The sequence below is a fragment of the Hipposideros armiger genome, unplaced genomic scaffold, assembly GCF_001890085.2.
Source record: "Hipposideros armiger isolate ML-2016 unplaced genomic scaffold, ASM189008v1 scaffold_426, whole genome shotgun sequence".
NCBI classification, from domain to species: domain Eukaryota; kingdom Metazoa; phylum Chordata; class Mammalia; order Chiroptera; family Hipposideridae; genus Hipposideros; species Hipposideros armiger.
The window spans coordinates 364,639-388,891 of record NW_017731776.1 but is presented as its reverse complement, the minus strand read 5'-3'; the positions used below and the strand labels follow the sequence as shown (position 1 = coordinate 388,891).

At 56.4% G+C, this 24,253-nt stretch overlaps 2 protein-coding genes across 9 annotated transcripts in view; one reads left to right on the top strand and one right to left on the bottom strand.

Moving 5' to 3' along the window:
- Positions 1-3,628, bottom strand: part of LOC109394470 (putative uncharacterized protein ENSP00000383309) — a 9,528-nt gene extending 5,900 nt beyond the window's left edge. Inside the window, exons 1-2 of the mRNA XM_019664565.1 lie at positions 3,575-3,628; positions 2,876-3,098 (exon numbers count right to left, since the gene is read on the bottom strand). Of these exons, the coding sequence (XP_019520110.1) occupies positions 2,876-3,098; positions 3,575-3,628 (277 nt within the window). The remainder of the gene's footprint in view (positions 1-2,875; positions 3,099-3,574) is intronic.
- Positions 1-24,253, top strand: part of ELFN2 (extracellular leucine rich repeat and fibronectin type III domain containing 2) — a 67,578-nt gene that overhangs the window by 23,403 nt on the left and 19,922 nt on the right. For all 8 annotated transcript variants that reach the window (XR_002126455.1, XM_019664581.1, XM_019664579.1 and 5 more), the window contains one exon: positions 2,193-2,360. The gene's annotated coding sequence lies outside the window, so the exon portion shown is untranslated. The remainder of the gene's footprint in view (positions 1-2,192; positions 2,361-24,253) is intronic.

Below are 24,253 nucleotides of genomic sequence, written 5' to 3'. Positions count from 1 at the left end.
GGGCGGGGGCGGGAGGGGGCGCGGCGGAGGCGTGAGCGCGCTCAGAGACTCCGCCCGGGCCGCCTTCCCCCGGTCCGCGCTGCAGCCTGCGGCCCCGCGGGGTCCTAGACACAGCTGCCAGCGGCTTACCCCACGCGGCCAGCCAGCCGGCGGGGTTTCCGCCTTACTTCCCTGTGCTTAGAATTTGCAGCCGCATCCCCTGACGCTCGCAGCCAATTTCACGGCCTCTGGGCTCCGCGCGGTGCGCGGGATCGTAAACCCGCCGGCGCAGGGCGCGGGCTGGCGGCGGGTCCCTGGAGGCACCCGGGGAATGGAGGGGGTGGAGGGGGCGTTGGGGTGAGGGCCTGCTGAGTTGTTGGCAAGCGTGTGTGTGTGTGTGTGTGTGTGTGTGTGTGTGTGTGTGTGTGTGTGGACAGGATGTGGGGGCGCCACCTGGAATTGTCCTGTGGAGTGCAGAGGTGGTCATGCGTGTGCTGGGGTGGTGGTGTCTGGGAGTGGTTGTCCACTTGTGGGGACATGTTTGGGACATGTGTGTTTTAGCATGTGAGCCTGTGTAGGGGCGCCAGTGCCCACTGGCAGGTTTGTTTGGGTATGTATAGTGAAACCTGTGGTGTGTGTGTATGTGTGTGTGTGTGTGTGTGTGTGTTGGGCAGTTCACAGTGAATGGGGGCTAGTGTGTTTTTGTGGATGTGTTGATGTGTGGGTGTGTTGACATGTGTCTCTAGGCATGTTGGCACCTGTGTGTGTTTGCTTGTTGGGGCCGGCCCCCTTATGTCTGGGTTCTGTGGGCAGCTGTGTACAGTGCATGTGGGGCTGTGTGCACGTCTGTCTGAAGGAGTGTGAAATTCTGGTGTGTAGGTTGCTGTCCTGTCTTGTGGGTGCAGGTGTGTGTGTGTGAGGGGATAGTGTGCAACCTGGGGTGCTGTCCTGTCCTGTCCCTGCTGGTGTCTGGGCTCCCTCCCCAGGCCTGGGAGCCCTTTCCAGGAGCAAGCCTGCTGTTTCCTTGTTCGCTGCCTCTAGGTGGGGGTAATGGAGTTGAGGCAGTGCAGGGGGCCAAGTGTGTGTTTCTGTTTTGTAGCTGCCACTGGCTGCCAACTCTGGTGGGTCTACATATGTTTGTGAATGACAATGTCTAGGGGGCTGAGGTGTGGAGCCCCTGCCTGCTGGGGAGGGCAGGGAGTACCATCTGGGCTGCTGGGGGGTGCAGGGCCAGACAGGGAGAGGGGCCTCCATGGGAAGGTAATGAGTGTCTGTGTGTGCACAGCTGGAGGGGAGGTTTGGCCAGGCACGTCTGTCTGGGAGTATGTGTGTCTGTGCAGATGGAGGTCGGGCAGGTACGTCGCTCTTAGGGTGTGTGAGCACATATGATGGGACGTGGGGCACAGGCTGTGGGCACACTGGGGGAGGGGCGTGTGGGTCCTTGCAGAGTTCTGAGTAAGAGAAATGTGTTGGGGTGGGGTGCTTGTTCCCTGCAGCAGAGGGAATGGGGCCCAGCTGTAGAGGAGAGTGGGTTGTGTTGGCGTTGGGGTGACCAACGGAAGGGTGGTGTGATTGGGCATGAAAAGGGGGAGGTCTGTGTGTGGGCACTGGACGTCAGGTCAGTGTGAGGGTGTGCGTGGCCATCCCCACCTGGGTGTGACATGTGTGTTCATGACTGTGACTAAGGTATGGGGCTGGGACTATGACTTGGGAGGAACCTCCAGGCTATGGGGCCCAGCAGGGAGTGAAGGACATGGGGTGGGGCTGGTGGGGCAGGAGTGAGGGTCCTCCAACTCTTAGAAAATCTACTCATCTGTTGCTTCCTCCTCCTGCCCGGGGGCCATGGAAAGATGAAAAGTCCTGTGGCCCCTGGGCCCTCCCCTCCCCCTGAATCCTATGGGTTAAGGTGGGGAGCCCCTAGCCCTCCATCTGGGTCTTGAGGCCCTGTCCCTTCATCTCCCTGCCCCCATCTCCCCCGTTTCCCTGCCTCTATCTCTCTCCATCTCTGCCTCCATCTCCCTCCATTCCCTCCCTCTATCTTCTGTCTCTCTCTCACACTGATATTCATTTGTGGTATATTCAGTTGCCATGGGAAACCTAAGAAAGAAGTGAGTGTACCCTTCAAGACTTCAGCATTTCCCCCTCCCTCCCTCCCTCCCTCCCTCCCTCCTCTCCCTCCCTCCCTCCTCTTTCTCCCCTTCGCCTCCTCACAGAAGGAGAGGACTTGGATGAGGAGCTGCTGCTGCCTGAGCTGGGCCGGGACCTGAGACCCCATTGCTACTGCTGCCACCACCACCGCTGCTGCTGTGGGGACCTCCCTGGGACCAGGCCAGGGACAGAGCCTTGCTGGCTGGAGGGGCCTCTTTGCCTGCAGACGTCTGGTAAGGGCAGGGTCCTTCTGACTGTGTGTGAGTGTGTGGCTGTATGTGAGCCCGGCTCACATGACCTGGCCTTGGGAACCCCGTGATGCGGCCCGGCCTCTGCCTCCTGTTTGTCCCTTCCTGCCTTGCCCAGCCGCGCCCCAGCTGCGGGCACCCCCACCCTGCCCCTCCCCAGCTTCCCTTCCACAGGGCCTGTGAGGCAGCTGGCAGAGTGGCAGGCCTTTTGGAAGCTGGGACTGGTCACTGAGGAGAGCGGGGAGGAAGCCGCGGCCGGCTCGGAGACCCCACTTCTACCCCTTTGCCTAGCTGAGAGGCTAAGCCAGGCCTGCCTGCACCCCAGCAGGGCTGAGGGCATCTGTGCACCTGCTAGGGGTTGGGGGACTGGCTTCCAGGGGCTGGCCTGGGAGAACATGGCCCCTTCTCCCTCAGGTGGGGGCCTTTCTATTGCAGAGAGGGGCGGATGGAGGGGCTGGGAGTGGGTTAGGAGCAGGCGAAACGCAGGGCAGCATCTATACCTGGCCTGATCCAGTGTCTCAAATTTTGGAGGCGGCAGGGAGGCCTGCAGGAGCTGCTCTGTCCTGGCTGGGGCTGGCGGCTGCCCTGGGGAGGAGAGGCCGAGGCTGTCGCTGTCACTGAGGCTGTTGCTGTCACTGAGGCTGTGTTGGTGGTGGCCACGTGGAGGGAACTGTTGTCCCGGGCAGGCGCTGAGTGATGTGGTTGCCGTGGAGAGGGATCCGCCTATGTGGCATCTCGGTCTCTATGGAGAGAGGAGGAGACGAGGGAGGAGGCTTGCTGTCTGGGCCCAGTGTTGGTGGTTGCTAAGGAGAGGGAGATGGGGCTCTAAGATGTGATGGTCCCCAGGTGGAGGGGCTGTGGCTGCTGAGGTCCCCTGGAAGGGCTGGTGACGGGTGCTCTGGAGGGCGCTGGTACAGGAACAGAGTGGGGGTGGTGGGTGCTCCGAGGGGAAGGTGGGGGTGTGATGGATGGGGGAGGGGCTGCTACTGTGGACTTAATGTTGCCCACAGGCTGAAGTGGGGTCCTCTGGAGGGAAGTGAGGCACAGTGGGTCGTCTGAGCTGTGCTCCCCACTTCCATTGCTCATCCTGCCATCCTCATGTCTGGACCGGAGACCCTGCTGCACCCTCAGTGTCCCTTCTCCCAAGGCCCTCTTCTTGTCTGTCCTTCCCTCCCACTTCTGTGGCCAACCTCTCCTACCGCTGCCTCGAGCCCGCTCCCTCCTCTGGGCCTTTGAACGTCCAAGTCCCCCATCGGGATGCATGTTCCCTCCTTGCCCCGAAATGACTTTGTCCCCATCTTTCATATTTGCTGTACTCTGAGAAGCCTGGCGTTGATAACTGCCTTTGAGGTATCAGATAGGGGAAGTGACTTGCCCAAGGTCACACAGCGGGCATGTGCTGGGGCTGGAATTTAACACCTGCCTCCCCAAAAGTCCAACTCATCAGGCCTGATTCTCCCCCAGGAGCCTCTGCTACCACCTCATTCAGAGTTGTCTGGCTCTGGCACTTACAGATAGATGATCCTGTGCCTCAGTTTCCCAATCTATGAAACACAGCTGATGCATGTGCCTCTTGAGGTTGCTGTCACTTGGGATCATGTATGTGATGCCCCCAATGTGGTTCCTGGCACTTAATAGACTCTCAGTAAGTGGTAACCACCACCACTATCATAATTCCTTTCCAAACTGATTTTAAAATGATTTTCTGACATGCCTGGGGAGGACAGTGGTATCTTCTCTCCAGGGATCTGCATTATTGCTCCCTTTTCCCCCATGACCCTTGAGTGATGGAGGTATTGAGCTGACTGCGTGGTAGCAGGAAGTGGGGCCCAGAGAGGAGGGCCTCCCAGTGGTCACGTAGCACCTTGGTTGCTGAGCTAGGATGGAACTAGGTATGACTGGATCCTGTCGCGTGTGTTCCCCGCTTGCTCCAGGGTCCTGTGTGTGCACTTTAACAGGTGGACCTTGTCCCCCCCCAGCCGTTGCCTGAGCCCCATTGCCTTTTGGCTTCCTTCACAGCACACAGCGTGTCAGGCAAGTGGCTCATGGTGTCTTGTGAGTAACAGATTAGGGGATGCCTGTCCTGTCAACCTCCTTGATACCACCAGGGGACAGGCCAGGCAAGGGACTGAAAAGGATGTCCAAACAGGGACATTTGAGGGGCTTGGGGAGTGGTGGACAGGATGACTGTCTTTTGAGTGACAAAGATCTGCGTTCAGACCCTTAACTGCCATTTTCCAGGTGGGTGGCCCTGGACACATTTCTTTGCCTTTCTGGGCCTCAGTTTGTTCATTGGTACAATGGGGATGATACGAATTCCTACTTTACTTCCCTCATGTGAAGCAGGGGGATGAAGTTGGAGCACAGGGCCTGGTGCCTGGGACGTGCTTCCTGGAGTGGTGGCTGTTCTTTCTAACCTGTCAGCCTTGTTTGCGTTTCATACTGAGCTGGGGAAGAGAGGCCAGGGCCGTCCTGGGCGACCTCAAAAGGGTAGAAGTGGGACCAACCAGGCACGGACCTCAGTTCATCCCGAGAAGAGACTTTCTAACAGTCAGAGCTGTCTTGGGATGGAATGGGGGAGAAGTAGTGAGTGCTCTGTGTGCAGTGGGACCACAGAAGGCTGCAGGAGCATAGGGTTTGGGATTATAAGACTTAGGTTCACATCTTGATGTTGCCATTTATAGGCTGTGGGATCTTGGGACCCTCAGTTTCCCCACCTGCAAAATGGGAGGAATAACAGTGGAGTGACGGTTACTTTAAGTGAATTCAGGTATGTGGAAGAGACCTAGGAGTCCCTTGAATCTGTACAGTATCCCATTTCCAGAAGAAGAAAGCGAGGCGCAAGGAGCTTAAGGGGTTTATAGCAGGAATACCAACAGCTGCTCTTTACTGAGCATCTGCTATGTGCTGGGCATTTTCCCACATGCTCCAGGTCTCGTTTAATTTCCCAGCCTGTTCCTTCTGCACTTGCTGTTCCTTCTGCAGGAGTTGTTGTTCCTTCTTTTGCTCATTGTTGCTTCCTGGGATTGTTACACGGCTGTCTCCTGTTCCAGCTCATTGTCACCTCCTCAGGGAGGCCCTCCCTGACAACTCTGTTTCTTGCTGTTGGCCTTCTTCCTCTTTGTCTCCTTATAGTTCCTAACACAACCGGATTCCATTTTGTTTATTTGCTTGTTACCCACCCTCCCACCATTGTAGAATATCAGTTTCATGAGGGCAGGAGCTTTTTCTGTCTTGTTCCCTGCTCTATCTCAAGTGCTTTGAATGGGGCCTGGCACATAGTAGCTGTTCAATAAATATGCGGTGCATGCATGGGTGGGTAACCCTGTCAGCACCCTGGGAGGCCAGTCTTGTCATTCCCATTCTATACATGAGGAATGTGGGGCTGGGGAGGCGTGGTAAATGGCCTCTGGACACACAGCTGGAACTAGGAGGCAGACCTAGCATTTCACCCCACATTGGGCTGACTCCAGGTTAAGTGCTTTTTCTGCTGCACTACACCGCCCTGCTGCGGAGCCTGGCATTTCAGGCTAGAGAGTTTGGACTTCACTCTGAACACAGAGGCAAAACCACAGAAAGGCCCTTAAGTAGGGACGGTTCCTGCCATAGGGAAGAGCTTTTGGAAGCAGCCTGAATTGACAGAAGAAACCAATCCTGCTGCTCACTAGCTGTGTGACCTTAGGTAAATTACTTAACCACTCTGTGCCTCAATTTACTTGTCCGTAAAATGGAGATAATGTCTTCTTGGCTGGCTTAATAATCTCAACTGGCTTCTGGGAGGCAGCGGGTGTTGAGCTTTGATTTGCAGGCTTGCCTCCAAGGCCCCCACTCCAGGGTGGAAAAACAGCCTCACTGCCCACCCCTGAGGAGTTTGAGATTTTGACTTCTGAATAGGGGACATTTTAAGTGCTTGGGACAGACCATTTTCTGCCCTGCCAGCCTGAGTTGTCTTGCCACCCCCTACCTCCTCCCCCAAAAAGAGAAAATCAAAGTAGAGGAGCGAGAAGGAAACTGGTTTTAACTGGGTATGATTATGTGCAAGGGACGTTCCTGTCCGGATCCAGCAGCTCATGCAGAATAGGAGTTGTTACACCCATTTCACAAATGACCACACTCAGCTTTGGGGGCATTCTCTATAAAGCACAAAGCAGGAACTTGGACGTAGGCTCAGAGGCTCCTGCCTGCACTGTTTCCGGAGAGGGGAGGGGATGGACAGTGGAGGCACCTGCAATGGTGTGTTCTAGGGTTACCCAGCGAGTGGGCTGTTAGTCCCAGCCCCACCAGGATAGAGCTTAGAGTGGCCCCAATTTCAGAGCCTGGATCTAGAGGGGCTGTGGAATGGACAGAAGGCTCCCCTCAGCCTGGCTGCCCTCCCTGTCACTGCTGGCAGCCACACTAGCCCAGGGAATAGATCTGGCGTTGTATGCGGTTGTCCCAGTGTCTCACTCAATACTCCATTTGTTTGGGGAGGAGAAAGGGGGGTCTGTGGTGCCCAACAGAGGTGGGATTCATGGACAGGCTCCTGGGGGTGGGGTAGCCTGCCTGGTACAGAGCAGGCCTGGAAGAGCGCCAGGAGAGAGTGAGAGGAAGGGGCTGAGGCATGGCCCTGGGGTCCTGCTTGTGCCCTTGGGGCAAGGTCTTGTACTCTGGTGGTGGTGGTGGTGGGGGGCTATGCAGGTAAGGGGCAAGAGGAAGGATGTAGGAGTCCTGCCATCATGACTTTCTAGTCTGAAGGAAGGAGAGCATGGTGATCCTGTCTCCCCGGGAGCCCCTAGCTTTAAGGGGGTGGGGGAAACTGTGCCATCAGGATCCTTGTCTGAGGGGACACAGCCCTGACTTCAGGGAGTTTTTGTCTGAGGGGGGAAAGAGCCTCAACTCCCAGGAGCCCTAGTCTGAGGGTGGAAGCACTGTGGGTGTTCTGGGCTCAGTCTGCTCTCCGAATGTAGGAGGAGAGGATGGTCTCACTGAGTGGCGGCTCCCTGAGTTCTGGGAAGACTTCCTGGAAGAGGCAGTCCCTGGGTAGGGGTTGAATTTGGGGCAGGACCTTCGAGAGGGATTGTGGCTGGAAGCAAGGCACGGTAGTTGGATCCTGATTTGGAGCGGTCACATACATCTGAGTCTCAGTTTGCGCATCTGTAAAATGGGGACATTGCCTGGGCACTGCTGGGCTCCTAGAGGGAGGGTTGGAGACAGGAGTGCCTGCACACAGTTGGCCCGCAGGGCTGCCAGGGTCTGCATGGTTGGAAAGGCCTGAGGAGTTCTAGAAGCTTCCAAAAACCCTTCCCCACATCCCCTCCTGCACATTGGGTCACAGCTCAACCAGTGCAGCTGCAATCTTTGTAGACGCAGGAGGGAGGGTGGGATCTGTGCTGAGCCCTGAGGTGGAGGCCAGGGCCATAGGGTTCCTTCCTCCCCCAGCTTGCTGTGTGACCCTAGCTAGTCCCACACCCTCTCAGCCTCAGGCTGAGACCCAGTCCCCGTCCTAGAGGGTGTAGTCTGACCCACCATGCCTGGCTTCCAACCACAGAACAGGCCCTCTTGTAGCCCCTGCCCTGAATCCAACGCCTTCCAAGGGACTGCCTCTTCCAGGAAGTCTTCCCAGAACTCAGGGAGCCTCTACTCAGTGGGACCGTCCTCTCCTCCTACGTTCAGAGAGCAGACTGAGCCCAGAACACCCAGAGCTAGACCTCAAGGACAGAGGTTGGGGCTCACCAAGGACCCTAAGCATCCTGGGAGGAGATGGACCACAGAGAGGGGTCAGCGGAGGAGAGCAGGTGACCCAGATGATGGTGGCTTGGGGGCCCTCCAGCTAAGCAGAGCCTCTGGGATCGAGGCCTTTCCTGTGTCTGCCAGACACTCTGGGGTGCTGGCTTGGGGACATTGGGTCAGAGACGAGAAACTCCTGGGGCTGTAAGATGGGTGACACAGTGGTCAAGCACATGGGCCCAGGCCTGGGCTCAATTCCCGATTCTACCCATAACAAGTTGTTTTGCCTCTGTGTGCCTCAGTGTCCTCGTCTGTAAAATGGGAATAAAAATAGTACCCACCTCCTAGGGTTAACAGTGTAAAGCACTTAGCACTGTGCCAAACATACAGTGAGTGCTCAGTAAATGCTAACTCTGTTGTTGTTGCGTTTCCTGGTGGTGGGAGAGGCAGGCACGGCTTCAGTGGCCATTCCAGCCACCACCTCTTGGGCTGTTGGGGACAGGCTGTGGCCTACGGAGTCCTGAGGCCTGGGATGCTGGGTCAGGAGAGGTGGGGGTATCTGCATGTCTGGTTCCTCCCACTCTCCCCGGTGCTTGCCAGACAAGAGGCACAAAGAGCTGATGAGCTTTGGAGTAGGCAGCGTGGGTTCCATTCATCCCCTCGATGGCTGCGTGCTCTGGGCAGATCATTCTCTGGACCTTAGTTTCTTCATCTGTACAGTGGGATGGAGGATTAAGTGAGGCGATGCAGGAAGGCAGCAGCCATCCACTGCTTCTCCACAGGCACGTGTTGGGTACCTACTGCCCCCTGTCACTGCCACACTCTTCTCTCTGCTTTGGTGCTGGGGTTGATGGCAGGGGAGGGGCTTTGGGAACTGGGTGTCTGCCTTGGCAGAGATGGCAGCTGCCCTGGATGTTCTGTCCTGGATTCAGGGGAAGCTCGGGGACAAGGGGACAGTCCTTGAGGACCATCTGCAGACGCTGAGGGATGTAGGAAGCGGTGTGAGCTGGGCCACAGAGCACTGGAGGTTAGAGCTGGCAGAGTCTCCACCCACTTGCCGCACTCACGGGAAGGTGCCACCCAGAGAGGCTCTGGCCCAGGGTCACACAGCAGTAAGTGTCTGGGCTGAGGGTAGAACCTAGGTCCAGCAGCTTTTGGCTTGGGCACTGCCAGTTTCCACATTGCATGGGCCAGCCTGGAGTGGCCATTTCTGAGCAGGGTCACCTGGGGGCCCGAGCAGAGCTTTCTTACCCTGCCTCTGCCTCTCACTCTGTCTTTGTCTCCTTCTCTGTCTCCATCTCCCTTCATTTTTCTGGCCTGTCCCATTTGTTTTGGGAAGGCTTCACGCCCCTCCCTGGCGCCCCATAAGGAAGTAGATGGGCTAAAGCTGCGTGCGCATGTGTGTGTCCTGGGTGATTTGTGTATGTTTGTTGCAGTGTGTATATGTAGAAAAATGTATGAGTGTATACACCCCTTTTCTAACTAGGGAGATGACATGTGCTCTCTGGATGACACAGAGGGGGACAAGCTGCTGTCCCTCCCATCACTGGCGGGGCCCTTCCTCATGTTTCTAGCCCCCTGCAAACATGGATACCCCATCTGTTTTTACCCACGTGAGACTGGCTTTGCTGCCTCGGCCCTTCACCAGGCCCCTGAATCTGTGCCCTCCACACCCCAGGCATCTCCCCTCAGGCACAGTGGGGGCCGTCTCGATCCGCCTTACTGCGGGGTCCCCTCATATGGCCGCTTCCCTGTTGTGGGTGGCTGGCTTGGTCGCAGGTTTTCCATTTTCACCAACAATTCATGACCTCAAGCATTCACACTTCCGACCCTGTGGGCTGTGACATGGGTGGGCTCCTTCATGGGGGTCTGCTTATGAGGGTGAGTGTGGATGCCTGGGTTCCTCTCGCAGCTGTTGGCTGAGGGATTTGGGCAGGACCTCCATTCTGGGTGGGATTCCTGCCTGTGGGGCTCCCTAGAACCTGGGGAGGGTGGGCTGTGGGGTCTCAGGCCAGGAAGCCCTGGCTGTCCCTGGGACAGAATGCTGGCGACTGGGTCCGCTGTAGCAGATGCTGGGAGGCCACACCGCCCCTTGCTATTCCCTGTCTGCTGTGTCCCAGGATCACTGAGCCTTGGGCCCTCGGTGCTCGGGGAGCTGCTTCAGCACCTGGCTGCCCAGGGTCTAAGTGCATAGGAGTGCCGGGCCTTGTGTAGATGGGGGTGGGGCAAGGTAGGTGAGTGCCAGCCACAGGAGGAGGAGGGGCCTGGCCCCCAGCCTGCACTTGTACTTCTGACCCATGTTGTGTCCCCTAGCTCCCTGTCCTCAGTCTCCATAAGGTCTCTCTTTATGCTTTGGGGCCTGAGCCTGGGTCAGTCCTGGGACTTCAACTCTTGGCTGAGCTGGAGATACCTTGGGGCTATAGGGAGAGGCCACTGGGCAGGGAGTCTTGGGTCCAGGGTTTGAGTCTCAGCTCTGCCCCTTACCCTCTGTGGGCCCCAATTCTCAGACTGCCCAGACAATCAATGGGAATCATTTTGTCCTTTTTATTTAACAACACCTAAATAACACCACATACTATTCTAAGAACTTGGCAGAAATTAAATCCTCAGAACAATCCAACAGAATAGCATTATCCCTATTTTACAGATGGGGAAATCGAGGCACAGAGAGGTTAAGGATCCTGCTCATGGTCACACAGTGAGTCCATGTTGAGACCAGGATTTGAACCTGGGCCACAGGTTCACAGGTCGCCCTCCTACCCACCGTGCTGTGTTGAGTACCCTTGCTAATCCGTGGAGAGTGGTGCTTGGACAAGGCCTGGGCCAGCCTGGGCCCCTAGTCTCAGGCTTGAGGGTAGTCCAGAAAGGTGATCCAGGCACACAGTAGGTCTGGCAGCTTGGGGTTGGGTCAGATATAAGTCCTCAGCTTATCATTTACTGAACAAGTCACTTAACCTAGCTGCACCTCAGTTTCTCCATATGTATTGGGTTGTCGGAAAAGTCATGACGTATTTTTTCTGTTTTTCATTGCGAAGGTGTGTCATGACTTTTCTGACAACCCAAAACAACAGGGTAACAATACTTACCTGGCAGGGCTGTTGTGAGAATTTGGGGTACTGGCCACATAGTAGGCATTCCATGTGAGAGGTAGCTGTGATGGCTCCATGACAGGGTGAGAGGGAAGCAGTTTAAGGGGTACACTGTGCCAGCAAAGGTGAGCGTGTCCCCTTGGGGGATTAAGAGAAGATGGGCTGAGGGGACGCGCTGCCAGCCCCTGTCATTGCCAGGTGTCCCATCTGGTACATCCATTGTGCAGCTGGGCCCAGGGCTGGGACGTCGTCAGCTCTGTGTGTGTGTGCGCGCGTGCGCATGTGCACATGTGCGCCTCACCACAGACCCTGGTGTGACACACACACACACACACACACACACACACTCGATGGAGGAACAACTGAGAATCCTTACTTATGAGAGCTGGGGTGAACCTTAGAGACCATCTCACCCTTTTTTATTGTTGCAAATGGGGAAACAGAGGCCCAGAGAGGGGAAGGGATTTGCACTGGGGCCCACAATGAGTTCAGAGGACCTGAAGATTCATTGCTGGGGGGCATCTTTTCAGAAAAGTGCAACGACAAGCCCTGCTCACAGTAGCCCTGTCCCCGTCACACTGGCCAGCATCCTACAGGGTTGACGCTCTGCCCAGCACCTTTCTCCAGCTCACGCTCTGTTAACTGGTTGATTGGTTAACTCCCTGGCTTATCCACCACAGTGGAAGCCATGAAGACAGGGACCTTGTCGATCTGTTCAGAGCTGAGCATGTGTGCCCAGCACAGAGCCTGGTGTGCGCGTAGTAGGTGCTCAGGAAGCATCTGTTGAAGAATAATCCCTTCCGACTCTCTCATGGTAAAGTCTGAATTTCAGAGGGGTGGGGACTTGTCCAGGGCTGTGCAGGGAATTGAACCCAGGCCTCCTGGCTCCCAGTCCTGAGTCCTCTTGTTTTGTGCACTCATGTAGACACACACACACACGCACACACACAATGCTGTGATCCAAAAGCTTCACTTTGATCATTGCTCAATTTTCTAACCTAAAAGTGTCCATCTGTCCATCTCTCTGCCAAAGCCCTGGGCTGGATACCTACTGGGGCACCTGTTCTGGGGCCTCCCCCCAGCCTGAGGCTGTCCCCACCATGGGGCAGGAGTCCTGGAAGGGGGCCCTGGGAGGGTAGGGCCAGCCCAGGGGATACCCACTCAGGCACATATCTTGCTGTGTGCACAATTAACTCTGTGTCCCCTGCGTCTGGCCACACCCACCCAGGCCTACCCTGAAATCCCACCTGCCTCAGCCTCCTGGTCCTCCCACCCCACCTGTTCCTGGGCTGACTCAGGCTTTGGGGGAAGGTGGTGGTGTCATTCCCAGGGACCAGCCTTCCCCTTTGCCTCCCCCAGGAAGTCTGCCCTAATGCCTGGGAGGATGGTAATTAGTATGAGGCTGGCTGATTAGCTCAGAAATTAAGTCTTTGTTTCCCTGGCTCCCCAGTTTCCCTAATTGAGCAGATGCAGAGCAGGGGAGGGGCAGAGGCTGCCTGGTTGGTCACTGGGCTGGGCGGTGGCATGCGTGGCTGTGTGCTCGCTGCAGGGGTTGGCAGGCTGGGGATGCGTGTGCATGGGAGCAGGGTTGGGGGTGCTGAGGGAGGAATGTGAGGGGGGGACAGGGTGCACCTGGGGGGATCTCCAGGCTGCAGCCCTCTGGGGGTGTGTTTGTGTGGCTTCAGGAGGGCATCTCACCCAAGATCCCACTGTGAGTGCTTGTCTGCATTCATTCGTTCCTTTGGGTCTTCATATCCAATCACGAATCATACTTGCTATCATTTGTTGAGCACCTACTGTGTGCAGTTCCTGAACTAGACACCTTTTGTGTATTGCCTTGTTCAGTCCTCAGAGGATGGTTTAGGGATGGGATCCCTCATTTTTTAGGGGAGGAACCTAAGGCTCAGAGAGATGAGGTGACTTGTCCAAGGTCACACAGCTTGGAGTGGCCAGGGCAGGGTTCAGACCCAGGCTGTCTTACATGGCCCTGTCCTGGGGGAAGGGGAGATCAGATGGTGGCCAGCCCAGGTCCTGGACACTGGGGTGGGTGAGGCCTTTGTCCTTCTCATTTGTCATGTGGCTGTCACTACATCTACCTGCTTGGGTTATTGGGAGGAGCAGTAACAACAGCTGTAGTAGTGACAACAGTGATGATTTATTTGGTGCTTGCTGTGTGCCAGGCAGGTGACAAATGCTTCACATGTTTTCATATTTTATGCTCACAACAATCCCATGAGCCGTGGGTGGGTACCCTTATTACCCCCATTTCACATTCACAGAAGCCAAGGTTGAGGGATGTGAGGGGCCTCTGCCAATACCACAGTTAGTAAGTCGGGGACCAAGGATTCAGGCCGGGGCCATCTGAGGGCAGGCCCTTCCTCCCAGATCACCATTCCACATGGTCTATGACACATGTGAGGTGCCTGGCACATAGTATGTGCTCAGCAAAGGTTAGTGGCCTGCCCCGCCCCCCCAAAGAGCCAGTCCCTGGAGATCCTGCATAGCGGGGCTTAGTCAGGGGACTCAGGGGGACAGCTTTCTTCATAACAACCTCTGGGGTAGATATTGCTTTTATTTCCATTTTGCTGATGTGGGGGTTGAGGCTCAGAGGAAACGGCTTGCTCAGGATCTCTCAGTTGGTGAGGTGTAGCAGCTGGGATTCGAACCAGGCTGTCTGGCTCTAAGTGCTGCCATGTGGCAGGCTCCTGGGCACCAGCATCCACTCCCAGCCACACCGGTCCTTGAGGGGTGATTCTCCCTTCCGGCCTGGTCCTCAGCCCCTGCCTCCTCTAAGCAGCCGTGTGTAGGGGAAAGCCCAAGGCTCCATCCTCTGCTGTGCCCTGTATCTGGCTGTAGGGCATCGGGTATGGCCACCTGCTGACTGGACACATGCTCTGGGGGAGCCCCTCTGACTCCTAAGAATCAACTTATCTGACGCTGGGCTCTTCTTCCTCGTGTGCCCTGGCCCATTTGATCCTTCTTGGAGGCTCCCTGTTTCAGGATGGCCACCACTATGGCTCAGACACCCACCTGGACCCTTGGAGTCACCCCTGAACCACACCCTGGGCCCCCCATCCTCATCCTGTAGGTCACCAAGCCCTGCTCTCAAATCCACTCATCTCCTGTTCACCCCGCAGCCCTTGCTGCATCAAGTCACCTTCACAGGCTTGGGCCATCGCTGTTGCCCCTCCAATTCATTCTGTACTCTTCTGTCATAGACGTGAACTCCCCAGCATGTCACTGGCTTCGTACTGTCCTTGGGCTGAGATCCAGAATCCTTACCCTGGCTTCTGAGACCTCCTGGGACTTAGCTGAGCCTCGGAGCTCCCACTTCTTTTTCTCCCATGATCCAGTCCTTCTGGCCTCATTCCAGTTCCTCAAAAGTGCCACCCTCTGGGTGCTGCGTAGGCAGTTCCATGGTCAGGATCACCCTTAGCAAAGCCTTCCCTGACCCCAGGGTAGACAAGACCTCACAGGTGCACCTGCACTGGAAACGTCCTTCTAATACTCCTAAGAACCCTTTGAGGGGAGCAGTGTCGCCCATTTTGCAGATGGGGAAGCTGAGACTCAGCTAAGCTGGCATCTGAACCCGAGTCTCTCTCACCGTGGAGCCCGTCTGTGTTCTACTTGGCGTGTGCATGTGTGTGTGCACGTGTGTGTGCACGTGTGCATGTGTGTGCACGTGTGCATGTGTGTGTGCACGTGTGCACGCACCACAGGCACTGCTGTCTGCTGTCTGTGCCAGGCTCTGTTTAGGCTGGGCGGAGCCGCCTCCTCAAGAGAGGAGGTCTGTGATGGTCTCTAGTGGCCCAGCCTGCCTCTTCCTGTTGGGGTGGGGATGCTATGTGTGAAGGAGGGGGTGTCAGCCCCTCGCCAGCCCCTGGGACTGCAGCCGTCCAGCTCCTCCCCTTTCTCTTCCTTTCCTTCAAAACAAACACCTGCGAGCCCAAACCAACCATCCAACCAAGGCACAGATGGAGCCCGAGTTGGAATTAATTAGTCCTGTTGCCAGGGCAACGAGACGGGAGGCGATCCAGGCTTGTCTCTCGGCCCGCCCCCACCTGCCAGGCCCCACCCCTGCCTCTCATAACCCCGACCATCACAGGCCCTGGCTCCACCCTCTCACAGCAGCTGGTGGTCCCTGGACTGAGGCGATGGGGGTGTCTGGGTCGGAGTCCCCACTCATTCACTCTTGGCTTGGTGGGAGCTTTATTTAGTAGGAGGAATGGACTGATGGCTGGACTTGCCTGGGGAGAAGCACGCAGGGGCAATTTGAGATCGGTGAGAAGAATGAAGTGGCCTGAACTTGAGATGCCACTGAGACTAATGATGGGCATGCAGGGTTGCAGAGGCAGGTGTGCAGTGAAGAGAGCTATTGGAGGGGCCAATCTCTGCAGCTGACAGCAACTGTGGGGCTACCCCCCTCAGCCACAGATTCTGGACTCAGTCCTCCTCCTCTTCCATCCTCTAAGCCCACATCCCTCTGTGGCCTCATCTGGACACCAGTAACCAGGGGTGTGTTTTCCCTCCTTGTCCATTGGTCTGTCTACCAGTCCACACTACTCTGTTTCATCCTGTGTGGCCCTGGGCAAATTAATTACTTAGCTTCTCTGTGCTCCCGATTCCTTGTCTGAAAATGAGCATAACCGCACCCACCAGGTGAGCCGTGGAAAGCCTCCATGGTAACTACTCGGTCGCTGTTTGTGCCACTGCTGGATGCAGGACAGGGGGTGCCCTTTGGGAAGGGCTTTGGGGCAGAGAGGGGACGGAAGTCTCACCCTCCTCTTGAGAAAGTGTAGGCACATGCACACGGGTATGTTCCTGGTTGTTGAGGCTCCCAGCCCCGTTGTCCTCTCTCTAAGAACAGCTCGCTGTGTCAGAGTCAGCCATATTGCATCCCAGATGGGGACATGAAGGCCTGGAGGGAAGCTGGTGCCACTGTAGCCAGGGCTCACCTCTCAGGATGGCTCTGGGCACTGTTTTCTGGATCTTGCTGGTGGTGCTGGCTGGAGGGTGGCACACACCAGGTTTTTGAAGGCCAGGGCTCGAATCTCCCTCTGTAACCATAGGGTGTCCGTTCCTCCTGCCTGGGCCTCAGTTTCCTCTTCTGTGAGTTGGGGGACCATAGCGTACAGCTGGCGGTAACTCTGACTGAAGCAGGTTGGGGCCATGGTTTTTCATGCTTTGTGCCGACGGAAGGGGGCCAGCGTGGGCAAACGAGGTGCAGATTCTGGCCAAGGCCATTCCTGGAGGTGGACTCAAGGCGGGGGGTGTAAAGGGGACCTGAGGGGAATGCGCCAGCTCTAACACTGCCCCCATCTTTTGGATGGGCTCTGCTGGGGCCTGGCATGCTGGGGCTGGGTTGAAGCCCAGGGCAGGTCCTGAGCCCACTCAGCTACCCACCTGTTCCCGGAACACCTGAGCCCATGGAGGCCGAGTGCTGTCTCTCCCACCACTTGGCTAATGGGCCATTTGCTTTTCCATGTGCCAAGGAGGCATTTCCCAAGCTGGCATGGTGGAGCAGAGTCTGAGGAGAGAAAGTGGGCCAGGACTGGCGACTGGACGCTTACTGTGGGCTATACTTCCATGACCCGTTTCCTTATCGGTCAGCTGGGCCTAATGATGCATTCAACGAGATCAGCTTGGGAGAGGCATAAACGAGGGGTGGCAAACTCAGAGGCCCACAGAGTCCAGGTCACTGGAAGGTGTGCATTTAGTCCCAATAAGGCAATAGGGTGCAGTGGGGCCTGTGGTAAACGCCAGGGCTCAGGATCTGCCTGATGGCATCAAACTGGGATTTGTATCAATACTGAGCTGGCCAGCAAAACTGATCCTCAGGCTGCATTTGGAGCTGCCAGCTTGTCCCAGAAGGCAGACTCTACAAATGGATTAACTGGGGGGTATTTAACTCTCCTTTACATAATAACAAGGGCTAACATTTATTGAGGGCTTGCTCTGTGCCAGGAGGGAGCTAAGAACTTTACTAGGATTATCTTGTTTGATCCTCACACCAGCCCCCAGGCAGGCAGGGTACAATTGCAATGCCTACTTTGTAGATAAGGCAATTAAACCAGAGAGGTTAAGTTAGAGCCCAAGGTCACACAGCTGTGGGGGAGAGAGCAGGGCTTAACCTTGGGCCTTCTGATTCCTTATCTGGGGGTTCCCCCCCCCCAGCCTCATTGGGGCAGGGTGGAAGGGGAAAGGGCAGACCCACTTGGCAGGGAAACACGAAAATCTGCAGTTTTTCCTTTCTCTCACGGAGGAGACTATGGAGGGAGGAGAAACAAAATTAAACAAATGAAGGGTGTTGTGGAGCTGAGGAAGAATAACTTATTTTTTATGAGCTTGTTAACATTTGTGAAGTTAAGTAAGCAGAAATTTATGCCTTTCATTTGCATGCATTAAAGGGAAGGCTGCCTGGGCCCCGTGTGGTTACGGGGAATCTCGGCGCCCCCCCCCCCAGGGCAGCCGCCCCTCACTCACATTAAGTAGGTCCCGCTATGGAGGGTTTGTTTGGGCTGTTTTGGCGATTTCTTCAGGTGTGCTTCCTGATGGCCCGCTGTGTGCTTGGTGCCAGCCTCCTGCGGCTGTGGCTCCCCTTGCTGAGTCTGGGAGCAGCTGACGATGCCATCAGAGCCGCTGGGCCTTGAGTTCCGAGGTTGAGTGTCCCAGCTTCTTCAGGGGTCTCAGAAGGTGCAGGGGGCCTAAAGACCACCTGCTTTGCTGCCCAACAGCGGTGGGTCTAAAGCATGTTGCTTCAGCAATCCGGGCCTCAATTTCCTCATCTGTAAAATGACGTTGCTTACCTGAGATGACACTCGTTTGTGGGGGGCATGCCCCCTTTGCTAGTTGAACTGGCTCTTTGGGGACCCTTTACTTCTGATGGGCCTGAGAACATGATGATCCTTCCTCTAGGAGGCCTTACTAGACACCCCTCCCCAGCTTGGGCCACCTTGTCCTGTAGCCCCAGCCCCGCAGCTCCCCACATTCCTCCTGCAATTACTGGCCTCCTGCATGACTCCCTTCGAGCTGTGAGCTTCCTCGAGGCAATACCACCTCTGTCCTGGTCACCATGGGTGCCCTGTGCCTGCCCAGTGGCTTGAGAATTAGCATTAAATGAATGACTGAGAGAAATACTTAACCTCAGCCTCGGTTTGTACTCCTTTGGAATTAAAAGTCCCTTCCAGGTGTGTAGCGACTTATGGTTTTGAAAGCACTTTTGGGCTGGTGCCATCCGTCATTTGATCTCTATCTTTAGACCCCCCCCCCCACACACACACACACAGAGAAGGCAAGGCAAGGACTGTGGTCTGCAGTTACAGATGGGGAAACAGAGGCCCAGGCAGAGCGTGGGATTTGAACCCAGCACCCACTCGCTCGCTCATGTGTTTGTTCAAGGAGACTTTTGAACTCCTGCTCTGTGGTAGGTATTGGGGATCTTGGGAGATGTAAGATGGGGTCCTGCCCTCCAGGGGCTTAGAGGCTGCACTCAACAGCAGGCGCAGCGAGGGTTGGAAGCTGCCAAGTGAGGAAATCAGCCAGGAAAGGCTGGGGATTTTATTCCCACCCAATGCGAGTCAGCAGACAGCGGAGGGTGGTGGCAGGGAGGAGGGTGACAGTCACTGTGGTAGTTCAGGTGACCTGGTGGGGGTGGGAAGAAGGGGCCGGATTCCTGCTGGTGCGGGGTAATGAGCTTGTTCCTCTGCCTCCAGGTGCGCAGGGAAGGCTCCGGAGGAGAGCAGCAGGTTTATTCGGCAGACGGTTCTAAAGCGTCTGGTGTGGGCCGAGCATTGTGCAAAGTGCTGGAGGCCTGGGGGGGTGAATGAGAACAGTCCCTGCAGGCAGGGATCCCACAGCCACGGGGGAAAGTAGACTAGGGTGACTGATGCCGGTTGGGCTGGAGGGCTTCCTGTAGGAGGTGGCTTTGAGTCTATGGTGAGGAGTGTCATTCATGAGGTGGGGGTGGGGCGGGAGGGCACACCAGGTCCTGGGAGTTTCAAGAGAAAAGGGCCAAGAGGTATGAGCTCAGAGACAGGTGAGAAGTTCTTGTGCCCAGGAGACCGGAAGGAGGGAGAGTTTATGACCAGGCCAGGAGGAGTCTGGACTGTGTGTCTCCAGCAACAGGGGACATGCCGGGCATTTAGAAACGGGAGTGGATGATGTGTTTATGACAGGGCAGGGAGTGGGAAGAACTGAGGAATGAATTGGGGAAGGGAGTTCTCGGAGTTGCTGTGCTAGAGTTGGGCTGGAGGGATGGGAAGCTGGTGTTGGTAGAGAGGAGAGTTGAGGGAGAGGCCCAAGTAAGGGAGGAGTCACGGAAGCCCAGTGCCAGGGTGGTGGGGGGGGCATGCATACATGCGTGCATACATGTATTGGGTCGTCGGAAAAGTCATGATGTATTTTTTCTATGTTTTTCATTGCAAAAATGCGTCATGACTTTTCCGACAACCCGATATGTGTATGTGCGTGTGTGTGCACCGTGGGGAGCGGTTTGTTCTGACAGTGTCCTCGTTACAGGAGGGTGTTGGAGGGCAGATTTGCACAGACAGGGCCAGGTCGGAGCGTGAGGCGTCTTGAATGCTGGGATAAGGACTAGGGCGGCTCCGAGCAGGGCAGGGACCCACAAGTCTACTTGTGCTTTGGGAAGTTTCCTCTGTCAATACAGCCGAGGATGGGTGGAGGCAGGGTTGTGGGGGGCTTGGTGTCCTGTCTCCTTTAGGAGACTGCTGCACCTGTTGGAGGAGCGTTAATGGGTGGTGTCAAAGTGACAGACAGGAGGGAGGATGGCAGAGCACAGGGAAGCCTGTGGAGGAGGTGGTGTTTGATGGGGTGGCAGAGGGCCAAGAGGGTTGGGCTCCGTGGAGGTGGAAGGGAGGACACAGCAGGTGGCTGGAATGGAGGTGGGGGGGCAGTGTAGTCAGGATGCCTTTGAAGGATTAAAGGGAAGATCTGAGCTGGGAAGGAATCTCATTAGGGAGGACAAACCCCATGCCTGGCATTCTCTACCCAGCACTGTGCGCCCAGCTGCACACATACAGCTGCATGGCTTTGGGTAGGTCCTCTGGCCCTGGGTCCTTCATTTTGTTGTCTGTAAAATGGGGATACTTAAAACTTGCCTCTTGCGGTGTTGTTGTGAGGATTAGATGAGCTAATCCACCAACAGCCAGGCCTGGGTGGTACTCCCTCCTTACTGGCTGTGGTCACTGCCATCTCGTTGAAGCCCCAGGGCAGACCTGGGGACAGATGAGGCATCTGCTCAGAGAAGCTGTTCAGCCTGCCAGAGGCCACAGAGCTGGGAGGGGCACAGAGCAAAGGTCTGACTCCAAGTTGTTTGGAAACCCAGACTTGGTGCTCTTGCCTTGGTGCCCGCGGCCTCCCCTCTCCCGAATGCCTCAGATGCCTTGTCCAGATGCTCCGTGCACATCGCCCCCCTCTTCCTGCTTTGAAGGCTCCTGGATCCAGTGCAAGGAGAACGGGCGGGAGTTTGGTCCTGATCCCTAGCTCAGCCCCCACCAGCTGTGAGACCCCAGTTCAGCTGCTTGCCCTCCAAACTTCAGTCTCCTCATCTGTAAAAGGGTCTCCCAAGTGCCCACATCAGGGCTGCTGGCCCAGGTGAGGCTCCTGGCATGGCCTCCACTCATGTTCCCTTGATTTCCCTGCCCCTGCCGGACCACACCGCCTTGGGCAGGCGGAGGCCAGTGTGGGCACAGGAGCCGCAGCACTGGTCACAGTCATAATAATGATATTATTGTTGTAATGGTCACAATAATAATGATAAGGAGCTGGGAGGCCCTGTTGTCACCAGTATTAATAATGAGCCCGCTCAGTGTGTGGGGAGGTGGGAGGGTGGGGACAGGGCCTCTGGGAATTACATGCCTGGGGGACTGTGGGGATTTTTTGCTTTTCCATTTCCCCATGACCCAGGCCTCCTGCTGACACGGGGAGCATAGAAGGGCACACGGTGCCCTCTTGGCCCTCAGGAAGGGAAATGGAGGAAGGGAAATGGTGACTGTCTGGCAGGGAGGGGGATGCCACTTTTTTGCTGGTGAATGTGAAGATGCTGTGAAGTAACGAAGCCAGACTAGGGTTCAGGGCGGGCTTCCTGGAGGAGGTGATACCTGAGCTTAAGCTGGTAGGGATTCACAGGGTTGGTGGCAAGTGGTAGGGAGAGGGAAGGATGTGTGTCAGTGCAGGGGTGGGCAACCTGGTGTGGGCAGGGCATGTGAGGAGACGCCATGGCTGGGGCACAAGGTGGGGATGGTACGGGCCCACCTCATGGAAATTTCAAGTGCCAGTAAGGAGCTTGGCCTCTGTCCCTGGGCTGCAGGGAGCCCTGGAAAGCTTTTGAGCAGGACAGGAAGCACCAGAGCTGCCCTCTGGAAGACTCCTTCTGGCCGCTGTACAGAGGGGCTGGAGGAGAAGTAGGCCATGGTTGGTAATTGGCGAGTGATGAGGGTAGCCTGTCCTGCCTGGTGAGGTGGGGAGCAAAGGATGAATGTGGGAGACTTTTGAGGACAGAAGTGGCAGACTTGGTGGCGGGTTTATTCATCATCTTCTGGTGGGAAGTGGAGGGAGGAGTTGAGGATGAAGCTGAGATGTGTCGCCTGAAGGGGTGTGATGTGTCAGGGGTGGTGGTGACCTTGACCAACAGGAGACGTGGGCAGGAGTAGGCTTGGGCGGGCAGATGACCTGGACCTGGGGCATCTAAGAGCACCTTGGAGGCATCCAGCAGGCAAACGCCAGGATCTGGGCGACCAGGGGCATGAGACCACCCAGGCGTAGGTAGGTTGAGGACAGAGCTCAGAGGAGCTGCAGTGTTTAGGGGGCCGGGGCAGGAAGGGGCACCCTGGAAGGAGATGGGGTGTGGCTGCGAGGCTTTGGGCAAGGCTTTTACCTTTTCTGGCCTCAGTTTCTTTATGTTATATGACAGGGGCCTGTCATATAACATATGTGCTAAGGGAGCTGCCATCTCTGACCTTCTCTAAAGTACCCCAGAGGGTCTGAAACTGGACTAAGCGAGGTGTACTGGGGTGGGGTCCGCACACAGCAGCTTCGATACTGGGGCATGGAAATGTGTGTGTTAATGGAGTCTGCTTGGCCGGATTGACTCGGCACCTGCTGCGTGCCAGCTCGCGTTGGGGGCTGGGACAGAGCGGGGACTCTGCCGTGGTCCCCACCCTTAGCGCTCACACTGGATGTGCAATGAGGAAGCCCCAGAGGGCTAAGTGTGTTAACTCACTCTGAGCAGCCCCAATCTATGACAATTCAATATTTTATAAGAGAAATAAGAGACTGGTTATTTATTTCACAAACTAATTCACAGGCGGGTTTCCTTCAATAGCAAAAATGTCCAGTGGGTGTGTGCTGGGTTTCCATTTTCCCGGGTCCCCTACTAGTCTATGAGTTCCTCGTTCGTGTTTGTCTCTTCCGCAATGTGCCAAGAATCCTAGGCCAGGCAGGAGGCAGGTGCTCATTAGACGTGGAGTGTCTGGTTGGCTGGGTGCAGCCCCTCTGGGGATCCCCAGGTCCCCTGGGTGGCAGCAGGTCTTTAGAGGTGCCATGCCTTCCCAGTTAATGATCAGCTTTGGCGCCTGGGGATTAGCTGCACCCTTGGCCTCTCTCCTGGCTCTCAGTGACACCAGGTAGGGGCTTGCATCCTGTTTGTACCCGAACCCTGAACCCTGAACGGGCTCCCTGCCCCTTCCCACCCCTTCCTGGTCCCCTGCAGGCCAAAGAGCAGTTTTGTCAGCCCAGGGCCTGAGGCATAGTAGACCCACAGGCGTGTAGATAATGTGCCACCGCTGAAGGGATCCCCAGGGTGTCCCATTCACCCCCTCACAGATGGCAGCCAGGGCGCCGAAAGGGAAGGGCCTTGTGAAGTCCGTGCTGCCATGAAGCCAGGATGGTGGGGGAGCCAGCAAAGGGGATGCCTCACCCAGAGCTGCTGTGGCCGTGGAGGGCCTGGGAAGGAGATTTGAGTGAGCTGGAGGGGTGGACTGGCTTCATGGCTCCATCTTCCTCGTCGTGTGCCCTTGGGCAAGTGGCTTCACCACTCTGGGCCTCCGTTTCCTCACATCTCAGATGAGCATAATCATAGTGCCCATCTCACAGGGCTGTGGAGAGAGTTGGGTGAGTTAATTAATGTAAAAAGCTTCTTGGGGTCTGGCATGCGGTTAGCGCTCAGTGTGTGGGAGCCGATCGCAGGCCTTGAGTCACAGTCCTGCCACTTGCCAACCGTGACTGGGAGGCCGCTTTCTGAGCCTTGGTTTCCTCCTTTGAGAAGTGGGTCTGATGACCTTTACCCTGTCATCATGTTAGGTGGGGGGCTATGTCTGCATCCAGACAGGGATAGGTGAGGCCTTCATCATCGTCTGCCAGGCTCCCTGTTGGCATTGACTTTAGCCTTGTGGGTTTTCTGTCTTGACTTGACAGGATTTCCATGCTGACTGTGCCGGGGGCTGGAGCTGCAGCGGGAAGCACACTGTACTTGCTGGGTGTCCCCGACGGTGTGGGAGGACAGACGCCTATGATGGGGTCAGGCAAGAATGGGGAGAGTCCCTGTGGGAACGGTCTTGTGGGGAAAGCAGGGGGGAGGGTGTTGAGTGTGCGGCTGGGCCACTCAAGGCCTCGTGGGGCCTTGACCTTCAAGCGGATTTCTGGCTTCAGTCTGGGAGCCACGGAAGCTTCTGGAAGGGCTTTAAGAGAGGGGCCTTCAGTGGGTCCTTCAGAGAGACGGCATTTTGAGAGGCTGTCTGACACCTGGGGGAAGGGGAGGGGCCCAGGGGATGCCTGGAGATGCTGGGAGGCAGTGGTTTCTGCATAGACAAGAGCCATCGGTGGTTTGGACACACAGGTGCGTGGCCTCACAGGTGTTGGGATGGATTAGAGATGAAGGACAAGGCAGAAGGCAGAGTCAGGTGTGATTCAGATGGTGGGACCGAGGCACAGAGAGGTTTGGTAGTGAGTTCACAGTCACACAGCCAGTGGGCTGGGGAGTGATGCCTCAGGCCCAGTAGTGGCAGGAGGTGGCCCACGGCTTGGCCTGCTACTGTTGGCAGCCCCACAGCCTGGTGAGCGGTCCTG